Source organism: Atta colombica, unplaced genomic scaffold (genome assembly GCF_001594045.1).
Source record: "Atta colombica isolate Treedump-2 unplaced genomic scaffold, Acol1.0 scaffold238, whole genome shotgun sequence".
NCBI lineage: Eukaryota > Metazoa > Arthropoda > Insecta > Hymenoptera > Formicidae > Atta > Atta colombica.
The window spans coordinates 1,528,331-1,540,655 of record NW_017259336.1 but is presented as its reverse complement, the minus strand read 5'-3'; the positions used below and the strand labels follow the sequence as shown (position 1 = coordinate 1,540,655).

General features: G+C 28.6%; 1 protein-coding gene across 1 annotated transcript in view; it reads right to left on the bottom strand.

Moving 5' to 3' along the window:
- Window positions 1–1,475: 1,475 nt before the first annotated feature.
- Window positions 1,476–12,325, bottom strand: part of LOC108688688 (5-hydroxytryptamine receptor 1-like) — a 21,624-nt gene continuing 10,774 nt past the window's right edge. The window contains exons 4-5 of the mRNA XM_018195030.1: window positions 4,039–4,251; window positions 1,476–2,653 (exon numbers count right to left, since the gene is read on the bottom strand). Coding sequence (XP_018050519.1) covers window positions 1,844–2,653; window positions 4,039–4,251 — 1,023 coding nt within the window. The 3' untranslated portion in view covers window positions 1,476–1,843. The remainder of the gene's footprint in view (window positions 2,654–4,038; window positions 4,252–12,325) is intronic.

The window sequence follows — 12,325 nt, the reverse complement described above, 5'->3', positions numbered from 1 at the left end:
TGTTTACACTAAAATTACTTTTTAGTGTAATATAAATAATAATAATAATGTGAAAACGTGAAAATAATAATATTGTAAAAAATTATTAAACGCATAATTTCGTGTTGTTTATTTTAGAAAAAATCAAATTTGGAGAAATATAAATTGCTTATACATAATTATTTATAATATTTTATATATAATTACAACGATTACACGGAAAAAGATATGGTTCATATAACCAGAAATATTTAATTGCAAGCAATATAGTTACATCGTAGTTATTTTTGTGTGGTAAATATATGTATGGTTCATATGACTTATTTACTTGATGTCTCAATTACATCAATATGTAATTATGCGTGATCTGATTGTGACAACCAAAACTTGGTTGGAGAATCGTTTATCATGAAATAATTATCTATTCATATACCCCATAGAAATTGCCAACATTGTTTAACTGACTCAACATCGACTCAATAGTCTCAGCAGTCAAGAGTTGCAAAAAGTTGCTGCAAAATGATTTTGCACGAAATGAATGTGGCAAAAGTGTTTTCCCCCGTGAATCAACATATTAATCGTTAAAGTTGATGATTATTCTATTATCTATGACATCATATCTTATGTATATTACTCACACGTGTAGAAAAACCCAAAAAAATTACGAAAAAATGTCATTTTGAAGCTTATAGTGCTTCGACTCCATTCTTTTAATAAATTTCCCGACACTCTTTATAATTAACAGTAGATAAGATACTATAATTTACCGTTACTTTTTTTCAAAATTAATTTCGGTAACTTTCTTTGACGCTTTTACTAAAAAAATTTTCTACTAAAATTACACTTTAACTAATATCTCAGAAACTATAAGAAACTACCGATTAATTTATAAGTTGATCACCTCTATAATATATGTCAAGGTCAAGATTAGCGGCGAGGTGTCCTCTAATGTAAAGATTTACTGTCGTCAAGAATAAAAAAATTATACAGATTATTTTTAAAGTCTTAAACGTACTTTTGAAAATATGTTTAATAAGTGCTATAAAGATAAGAAATCTTGATCAAAAGTTTTATATATTTACAACATTGTAATTTTCAAAAGATGTTTTTAAGACTTTAAAAATAATAATTTAAAGGAAGGTATTTAAGAAATTAGATAGATTTAAAAACAAAATATTATAGTCTGTATATTAACACATAGCTGATATATTAATTTTAAATATTAAAAAGTTGTATGTATCACATTTTGAGTTATAAAAAAATTATTTTTGGATAACATCTTTAAAAAAAGAGTAAACATATATAGTTCTTGCACAGGTCAGATTGACAATATATTTATGCAAGTCTTTTAGTTCTCATATGATTTCATAACATAATTTTAGAAATTCTTGATCAACCTCAAAAATAATTTATTTAATTACTTTCTGTGATTGCGAAATTAACTAAGTTAATTAATTCGGATTCTTAACAACAAAATTATTGGCAATAAAGTAATATAGAAAAAAATAAAATAAAGAATGGAACAAGATTCAACATAATAAAATTAAGATGGCAAAAAAGTAGAACAATATATTAAAAATAAACTATTTTTAATAAAAAAATGATATAAATATCTGTACTAAAAGAGTAGGAAATAACAGCAGAAACAGAGAATTATTAATTAGCTAATGTATAAATATTATATGGAGCAAACACCACTGAATCTTCCTGGAACATGTCTGGTATCCATCTTGATCGATCACACAAGAGTTTCTGTTATACAAGGTGCATGAACTTCAGCAACAACTTGAAAGATGTCCATGCAGTACGATGATGATCTTCGTTGAATACCATAATCCTCGTTATTAGAGGAACACGCCTTGGATCAGAAGCGGGACATCTCCGACTCCTTGACAATGTCAATGATAATCTGATTTTTATTGACTATAACCTTGCTGTCATCAGGTTCTTGTTTTTTATTATCGATATCCTGTTTGTTATTACCAATGTCCTGGTTATTATCGTTGATATCTTGATTGTTACCATCGATTTCCTGATTATTATTGCTGATATCTGGATTGTTATGGTCGACATCCTGATTATTATTGTCAATGTTCTGGTTGTTATTAACGTTCTGATTGTTATTGTCGATATCATGATTATTATGGCCGATGTTTTGATTATTATCATCGAGATCCGCCCGCTCGGTATTTTCCGTACCATCATTGCCGCCGTTAATATCATTTCTTGTCCTTCGTTCACCGAACTGTCGTTGATAATATTCCTCACGCATTAACTCGTTGATGTTGCGCCAGCGTAAGCACATTATTAAAATAAATGGTTTGCGAATCTCCTTATTGAAAATCGCATAGATGATTGGATTCAACGCACTATTACAATAACCAAGCCAAAGGAACAGGGATGATACTGAATGCGGGATAGCATCAGGTTTATAGAATGGTCTAATTAGTGCTAGCATAAAGAATGGTAACCAGCAAATAATGAAGGCACCAACGATGATGCCCAAAGTAGTGCTTGCCTTTCGTTCACTTTTTCTTCTCCTTAGCTGACGTTTATTACAAATGCAGGCTCGACTATTACCGGTCCTCAGTATTCTTATCGATTTTTGTAACATGTTCCGTATAAGACTCTCTCGGCGCTCGCTGCTGAAGTGACGCCTTGGATTACCTTCACTCTGTAGTAAATAATTCATTCAGTAAATAACTATTTATATATAAATAATTATTTACATATAAAATAGAAAAAAAAGAAGAAAAATTTTTTAATAAAAATTGCATTATTTAACAAAGAATCCTGCACAAATCTTATGGAAAATGGGTTATGGATCGCTTTAAATTTTAATATTTTGTAGCTCATGTGAAACTGATTAAAATTCTTCATAGGCTTCCAAATGTAGTTAGTTTTTGCTCTAAAAACCTTCAGAAAGTCTTTATATTGTATATGAGAAAGTACAAAAAATCGAAATAAATCTTTTTTTACTACACTTGTACATATGCATCAGTGATTTTTAATTTTAATTTTGTATTCGTTCTCAGAATTACCCAGAATGAACGTGGACAAGCGTTTCATTCCTTCGAAATGCTTGATTTATCTGAGTGTTCTTGCTACTTATGAATAGTGTTTGATTGTCGTGAATTTTCTTATTTTTTTGGAAGTTCTAACATACTTCTTCGAATTAGAAAGTAAAATGAAATCTTTTTCTCAGAATGTTTTGTACATAATAATACTTTCCGAAATATTGAAAAATATGATACTTAAACTTTTTTGTGATACTATATCCGACAAATTTTTCCGTGACATATATGTATACAGTATATAGCCAAGAAGCATTATGCAGTATTCATAATTAATATTATATTAATAAAAAAGATTTATCTTGAATTATACTTTCATATAAGATGTGATGATCTTCCAAAGTCCTGGAGCAAAACTTTAGAGGTATTTGGAGATTTTATACCCTTCCAAAGTTTAGTTATAACAGTTAAGATCTCTGTTTTCAAGTTTAAGATTCATGGAAATAATTTTGATTTTTCAAAACTATCCTAATATCATTTCTATAAATAAATATCAATTAAAATAAATCGATTTAAAAAATTTGAAATTGAAAAATTACATCTTTCCAAAAAATTTGCTATAATTTTTTAAAATTATTTTTTATAAATTCTAAGGACAGATTCTGAAAGAGCAAGAAATTTTACATAAAAAATTATTATTGCTTAATGTTTTTAAGAACATTAAAACATAACAAATAAATCCGCTGAAATTTATTTAAAAATCGCGTCTAACTGAACATTAATGGACTAAGAAAAAATTAGAATTCGAACATAATTTACAAAAAAAAATAAATTTTTTATTTTAAAGAAATTTCTTTATCTTGATGGTCAAAAAATGTTTAAATTATGTATCACATTACTTGCATTTGTGATTAAAAATAATTTTCTAAGTTAACTCAAATTTTATCTTTAATTGTCTGTAAAATAAACATTTATTTCAATTCTTTTGATGTAAAATCAATATAAAAATTAAATCTATAACAAATATACAACATATATGACTTACTGTAGATGCAATGGTATTTTTTATATGTGTGTTTGGTAAACTGGTTAGCCTTACACACTTCTTGTAGGAATGTCGTGGACAGCTCGTTGAACACATAATCTTATGGTGATCGAAAGGTGAATTAACATCGGGCTCCAATTCCATGTCAAATCGACCCACTTGATAATTCATGGCAGATTTATCGCGCGCGGCATTGAATAGTTTGTAGTTTATCTGTAATACAATTAGTAATACACATGCGCGCATTTATGATACAATTCTGATGAGAAATTATTATCTGAGTAACAATTATAGTCACCCTAATAGTAGCGAAAACTGTAATGTGTGTCAGAGTTAGAATTGCAATCATGCGAGATGCAAGGTCATGTCTCTTTCTATAAAATTAAAGAATTTCGTTCCAATTAACGTCTAAGTAGAGTAACTATTTTTTAAATTATTAATGCCGATATATATTATATAGCACGAGACATGTCCATTTGATCTTACATATTTATTATCACAAATTCAATTAGTCGCCATATCTGAAGACAGCATCGCTTATTTTATTATATGCCATCAGATAGGCTTACAAGCAGAGCTGTGCACATATTTGAAATACTTTTATTTGAAAAATAGTATTTGTAAGACAATTGTATTTCGTATTTTGTATTTATCGAAGCATATAAAAATATTCTGTGTTTTGTATTTCAAACACTAAGATTGACGACAATCAATATTATAACAACATTGCAGCAATACTACTTTGAAAGATTGTAATATTTCATAAAATATTGTTGCAATTTGTTGCATATTGTAATAATATTTCTACAAAAATCGGATATGATTGCCACGACCGAAAGTTGCTCATTAATTATACATGTTTTGGTTATAAGAACTATAAATTTGAGTATAAGAACTATTGTATGATTGTGATAACCGTAAAATTGGCATATCATTTTATAGCTGTAAAAATATGTCCACTTTACAGTTATCACAACCAAATATATTGATGGGCGAAAATTATCATATTTTCGGTTGAAACAACCGTAACATTTTTTCGGTATATGTCCGCAACAATAAAATTGAAATATTGTGTAATATTGCTACAATTTTTAGAGTAACATTGCAAATGTATTACTGCAACGTAATGTAATATTTAATCCAGTTTTATTAATTGCTAAAATATTGTTTCTAAAATGACATTCTAAAATACACACAATAAAATTATAATATTAAAAAAAAAAAATAAAATTATAATATTAAAAAAAAAAAATAAAATTATAATATTAATAAAAAAACATTCAGGAGTTTAGAAAACACATCCGAAAGAGCTTGGAAATCTTCAGAAGACTCGCCAACTCATTTTGCATATACTTTCTTAGACCTCCTGGATATTTTCTTCTTATGAGAAGCATGTCCATCTCGTGGCGGCACCGCATACTTACGTATTGAATTATAATATTGCAGCAATATAAAGCAATACATTTCCTACAAAATATTAAAATTACAATATCTGACAACATTGTTGCAATATTTTCAATGACATATTAAAATTTCAATATTACAATATTGCTGCAATGTTTATAATATTGCGCACTATTAACATATTGCTGCAATATTTCGTGCTGTAGAGGCATCAATATAAAGACAAACTATAACTCCCTTATCTAAGCAAATGTTCAAATTTCAAATTGCTTGCGTCTTTTTGCAACATAAAGTTCTGCTCTTTTTAAGAAGTTATTATGCATAGCAGCTTTTATACTATTTCGATACAAACTTATACAAGCTGTAATTATCCCTTCTTGAAAATCTTAAATACTATTTATAGAGCATATAAATATTATTACTTCAAATAATACTACAAATTTAATATTAAATTGATATTAGGTTTGATATAAAATCATATTGAATTTCTTAAAGACCCCTACAATCTACATACAGCATGTAATATTGCAATAATTACAGTATAATATTGCAGTATAATATTACAGTATAATATTATAACAAGTAATACTATATAACGAATATATTACTGAGATATTATACATTGTAAAATATTAATATAATATATATTATAGTAATTTTACTAAGATTTATGATATGTAATTGCAATATAACGTAAATATTACTATATGGTATATCGCATTGCAATATTATTGCAATATTGTTCAAATATTACAAGTCAAATTACAGGGGCTGCGAGTAGTAGTAGGCCGCGACACCACCAATAGATGGAGAATTAAATTTCTCCTAAGTAAGAATCAGACAGGATAAAAAAAAAGTTGCAGCATTATGAGAATTTTTACTCGTGAATTTCAAATGATTTCACTTGATATAATTTTCTGAAACAGGTTCCCTAAAATAAAGTTCGGTGATAAATGTAAGGTGATTGTTTCTGATATATTGACAAAAAAAAATTGTACTATAGATTTTCAATATTACTGTATATCATGGCCTAAATTAACAGTAAAATTTTTTGTTATTCTGTGTTAAAAATTAAGTTAGGGATACATTATATTCTTGGATTACATTCGATGAAAGCGTTATAAGCATTATTGTGTCTCATTTTATTTTTCTTATAATTAAATGTAAAACAAGAATTAGATAATGTAATAATGCTAACAGCACGTTCTTCAAACGCATACTATGGAAGTAAATATTACTAGAATGTTACCACAATAATGCAGAAATGTTTCAGTTCGCGGATATTTAATGTTGTAGTAATATTTATGCCATATTATTGATATATTACCATATAATATTAGGTGTAGTAAAAAGAAATCCATTATTTTTCCATTCAATTTCATGCAAAAATAATGGATTTCTTTTTACTACACCTAATATTATAGCAATTTTGTAATGTCACTGCAACATTTTTACTTATTTAATATAGTAATACTATAAAAAAATGTACGAAATGTATGAAAAAATTACATTGTGGTATTTAAAAAATCAAAGTAAATTAAATTTTTTATTAAAAAAAGTTTCTTCCAATTTTTGCTAATTATTGCTAATTGTAGCTTAAGTCAAACAAATGAGTAACTACCTTCCAACTTTTTTTAAACTGTCGAAGATGTCCCAAAAATTATGCCAATCGTTATACTTTCTAACAGTATATTAAAAATTCAACAAAAAAATATGTAAGAGAAAATAATAAAAAATATTTTATATATATCCTTTCAGCACAAAATATTACAGCGACATTGCAGCATTATTACTTTGAAAGATTGTATTTCACAAAACATTGCTGCAACATTGTAATATTGCAATTTCTTCTATGTCCGTTAAAATAAAATATTATTGCAATATTTTGCGGTATTGCTGCAATATTTAAAGAACTGTAGACGTATTGCTGCAACATTATGCAGTATTTCAATAATTAATATAATTTTATTAATTGCTAAAATATTATTGGTTATCATGATGTTCCAAAATATACACAAAAATCTTATAATAAAAAATATTTGGACCCCCCGGAAACACACTCGAAAAAACTTGAGAATCTCCAGGAGACTCGCCAACTCAATTTGCATATACCTTTTCTCTTATAGGACTCCTAGATGGTTTTTTTCTTACAAGAAGCACATTCCAGGAAGCACCATTTCATAACAGGATTACAAACTTACTTATTGAATTATAATGTTACAGCAATATATTATAATACTTCTAATACAAAATATTAAAATTAATATATTTCACAATTATTGTTACAATATTTCCAATAAAATACTAAAATTTCAATATTGCAGCAATATTGCAGCAATTTTTATTTTTAATAAAATATTGCGCACTATTAAAATATTGTTGCAATATTGGCTACAATATTTTGTGCTATAGGGATGTATACTGTTCGCCATGATTTTTAAAGAAAAGCTTTGACAGTTAAAAAAAAAATCAAGGGTAAATATTTATCTGTTTCATGCGAATTATAACATTGTCATAAAAAAATTTAATAAAAAATTTCAAATTATCTTGAATTTTTTAAATAGCACTTTACAATTTTTTCATACTAATGTAGAGGTCTTCAAGATGAATTTAACGCATTATCAAAAATTTACTGATGTTTTATTGATGATGTTTCAAACACATAATCACAAATATCTATTAATAAAAAAAGCCTATTTAAACAAATTATTTTATTGATTTTTTATTTATATAAATAACTTATATAAATAATTTTTTATTATTTATTTATAAATATTCAAATTTTTTTTTTCAAATTCAAATTTGCTTGCGTCTTTCTGCAACACAAGTTCTGCTCCTTATAACAAATTATTACGAGACAGCTATTATATCATTTTAATCCGAAGTTGTGCAATCTATAATTATCCTTTCTCAAAAATCTTGAATATTATATTTATTATTGTTTGATAACATTTCAAATGTTATAAAAAGTTCATCGGAGACAAATCCAGAGAACGTGCCGTCATGTACGTACATATATGTGTGTATGTATTTATGTTCTACGTTTCTAGTCAGAGTTTATAAATACTGTTTATAAATACTATTACAAATAATGTTATAATTTTGATGTTAAATAGCAATAAAATCTATTCACATAATCTTTTTTTATTAATGGATACTTATGATACATATTATATATTTATGTGTTATGCGTTTATATGAAATCAATAAAACATTAATAAATCCTGAACAGCCGAATGCAGTAACATGTTGCTGAAAATTGTTGCAGCTAATTTCGACAAACTCAGGACAAGATGAGACAGCATTATATCTGTCGCATTAAACTCAATGGAATTCGAATTCTTGATGGCAACGTATCAGCATCAATTTCCTTGACAACAATTGGTGTTGTCAATTTGTTATCAGCAAACAGAACATTGTCAACAAATCGGCGGCAATCCGGCAACTTGTCATCGTCTGCATGCTATCCGCAGTCAACAGCACATATATAGCAACATGGCGATAATATGTGTCAAATAATAAATACTACGTAATTATGCTGATAGCTGGTAATATACAAACAAACCATGCTGTGCTACGCATTGCAAATGTTTCGAAATAATACTGACAATGTTCAAGAATAGAAAAAATAAATTTAGTATTTTTTAAGCGACAATTCACATATGTCACGTCACAGCAACGTTTCATATATATGTATTTTATCAATTACAATCGTTTTACAATTTTAAGTTTCGAAAACGCAACGCATTTGAATTTAAGATTCCGGGGTAGTATAAATCTAATATGTTTACGTTAAACTATATAATCGCACGCTTGTTTGTCAATTCGGTGTTCAATAACTACTCAACTAGCAACCTCACGGTGTCTCGTGTGAATCAGGCAAAATTTAATGCTTGAAAACCGACATCTGTTTATCTAAATTTTATAACAAATTTATCTTACTAAGTTTTAGTTTATGCAGTAAAAGGTTAAAAAGTTTATAAATCATTTATACTATGACATCACGTATGTAAAGGTTGTAAAAATGCATCATTACATAATATATTGTATTTAAGTAAGTAAGCTACACCGATTCTAACCCACTATGTGCGTATATGTATATGCGGTGTGAGCGCGCGTGTATATGTGTGAGTATATGTAAGGTCAAAGAAGGAGGAAGTGCGTCACAGATGTTGGATCTGAGGAGTAAGGAAGGAGAAAATGCGTTAAATGAAAGGTCTACGGGAAAGAGGGTTTTGCTGTTTCTCCCTCCTACCCATTGTGTTTTCTTTTCAACCCATTAGTGTTCTCTCGTTCCCTCCTCTCCCCTCCCCCATCTTTTGTAGTACTATGCAGTTTTCTCTCTCCCTCCCGTTGCGTTTTTTCCCTTACTTACTATATTATTTTTTCATTCCCGTTGTGGGCCTCCCTGCTCATCATCTTATTCGCGCTCTTTCTTCTTTCCGTTGCGTTTTTTCTGTCCAATTCCCACGTTTTTCTTCTTTTCACGTGTTAAAAATATTTTATTAAATAATTATGATATTTATTTTACGATTTTTTAATGATGCGATTTAGCAATAGAATGTTACGGAATATAATTTAATAATATTTTTAATGTAAGACAAATAATCAAGCGCGCTTTCTTATCAACTAATTCAATACAAAGATATGAAGAAGGAATAACGGAGAAACTAGAAAAAAAATAATGGGACGTAAATTATTACGTCCCAGACTTTACAGGCCTTTTTTTTATAAAGATTTTTTATAAAGATTTTCATTATCAAAGCCGCTTATAAAACATCTGTGGATCAACATTTATGCCACAAGAAATATTGATAGCGATGGAGCAGATGGCAGATTCTCTTCTATTATTTTGACAGGAAGAGTCGAGAAGTATGACTTAAACTAACTTTTTGCAAGTGTTGGGTGATAGATCTTCTAAACAGTAAGATTAAAGTTGTTGAATACAAGTATTTCTTCCCGTTCGTAGTTGACTCATCCTCTCCGAATTTATTACACTCGATAAATTGTAATGACGAAAACATCTTGTATCGTCAATTAACAGTTAAACACAACAAGCAATACCAATACTAAAATTTAATTCGCAACTTGTATCCTAATCCCAATCCTATAATCCTAATCCCAAATAAAATCATCCCGTACGCGATACCTTCATCCCTACAATCGACTCCGAATATAAAGAGAATCCTTCGCAATCGCGAAGTTAGTTGACATTCAGCCTGTCAGTCGATTCTCTATCAATCCATCATTTATTCATTTATTCTATGACCGATCCAGTTTCATCAGTTATTTCGGGGCAATCTTTTTAATCAGTCAAGTCTTTCATTAACTTAGTTAATGTACGATTGAGTTTTATGCACTTTCAAGATATCTGATCGCTTCTACTCCTGAGAAATAAGGTCTTCTTCTTCCATCAATTAGCTCATAACGTTCGGCTCATACACTTAACAAGTAATATAAATCTAAATCTTACTTATTTTTTAATTTTTTTTTTAATTCGAAAAGAACACCCTTGAGTCTTAGAATTTATTTATTATTATTTTCATCATGCGCTAGAGTTCCTATCGTACGAGTTACCGTAGAGCTACTACAGGTTACTCGATCAAGATCGACTTGATCCGTATCCTTGTTACTTAGAACTCGGTGTTTAAACCATGACATTTGCATGATCCGCGAAAATTGATAGTGTGTCATTTTCTCTTTTTGCTTATTCATTTTTTTTTAATTTTATTTATTTACTAATTCGCGATAAATTTTAGTGGATGTTCTCCGTACAAATGTAAATCAAAGGTATACGAGAAGCACATAAAGAACCGCCGCAACCGAGCGTAGGCTATAAGAGATACAGCTCAGGATGAACAAAATAAACCTAGTCAAGCAAACGTAGATTTAAGTGATTATTAACCCAATTATTATTCTCCTTCTCTGTCCCCTTCTCTCTGTGACCCCATTCCTACTTCCTAGCGTCCTACCATCCTTCGAATCCAAACGAGTTTCTCTCCTATCCCCTCATGCCCCTTTTTCACCTCAACCAAACTCACCCTCATCAGTCCTAACGGAAAGAATCTCGGATTTATCTCCTCTATCCCTCAGCCTTCAATTTCTGAACTTCCTCGCCCCTCTTTTCCCGCGTCTTCTTCTTCTTTGATAGAATTCCTCAACGAGTTTCCTCTTCCCCACTTTAAATATTATTACCACTAGGGCAATCTTAACTCTTTTCTCTCCTTATTTTCTCAGTTTCTCCAAATTTCCACGTCCTTCTCGACAAACGGTATATAATCAAAGCCTATGTTCTGATGGATGAAATTCGATCAGTGATTTCCAAAATCGATTTTCTTTATGCTTTTCTCCCCGATTCCCTTGATTATTACAAAATCCTAGTTAATTTCTTCTTTAATTTTTTTCCTCCTTCTTTCGCTGTAATCACCGAAATAAGGTTCCGAAAAAAATAAATGACTTTAAATATTTATATATTTTTTATCCATCCTTCGCTCCATCTGTACATAATCTATTAATTAATTATAACATGAATATACATGCAAAGGCAATTTCTTCACTTCAATCTGCTTACTACATACAAACTTGTCTATGAATGACCAATGAAAAATTTACTAAAACTTCAGTATACAAAAAGTAAATTTTGAAATATATTTAGCATTTTAATTTTATCGCGTTGAATTAATATATTAGACTATATTCTTAAGAAAGATATGTTTGTCATATTTTTTAAGTGAATATGTTTATTACATCCGCAGTTCTCAATTTTAAACAAACTAGGTAAAATATGTTTGTCATTTTTAGATTATAATTTTAAGTTAAATAAAACACATTTATCATTTTTTAAACTAAATCAAGTAAAATACATATATTATCATTTGAGGTT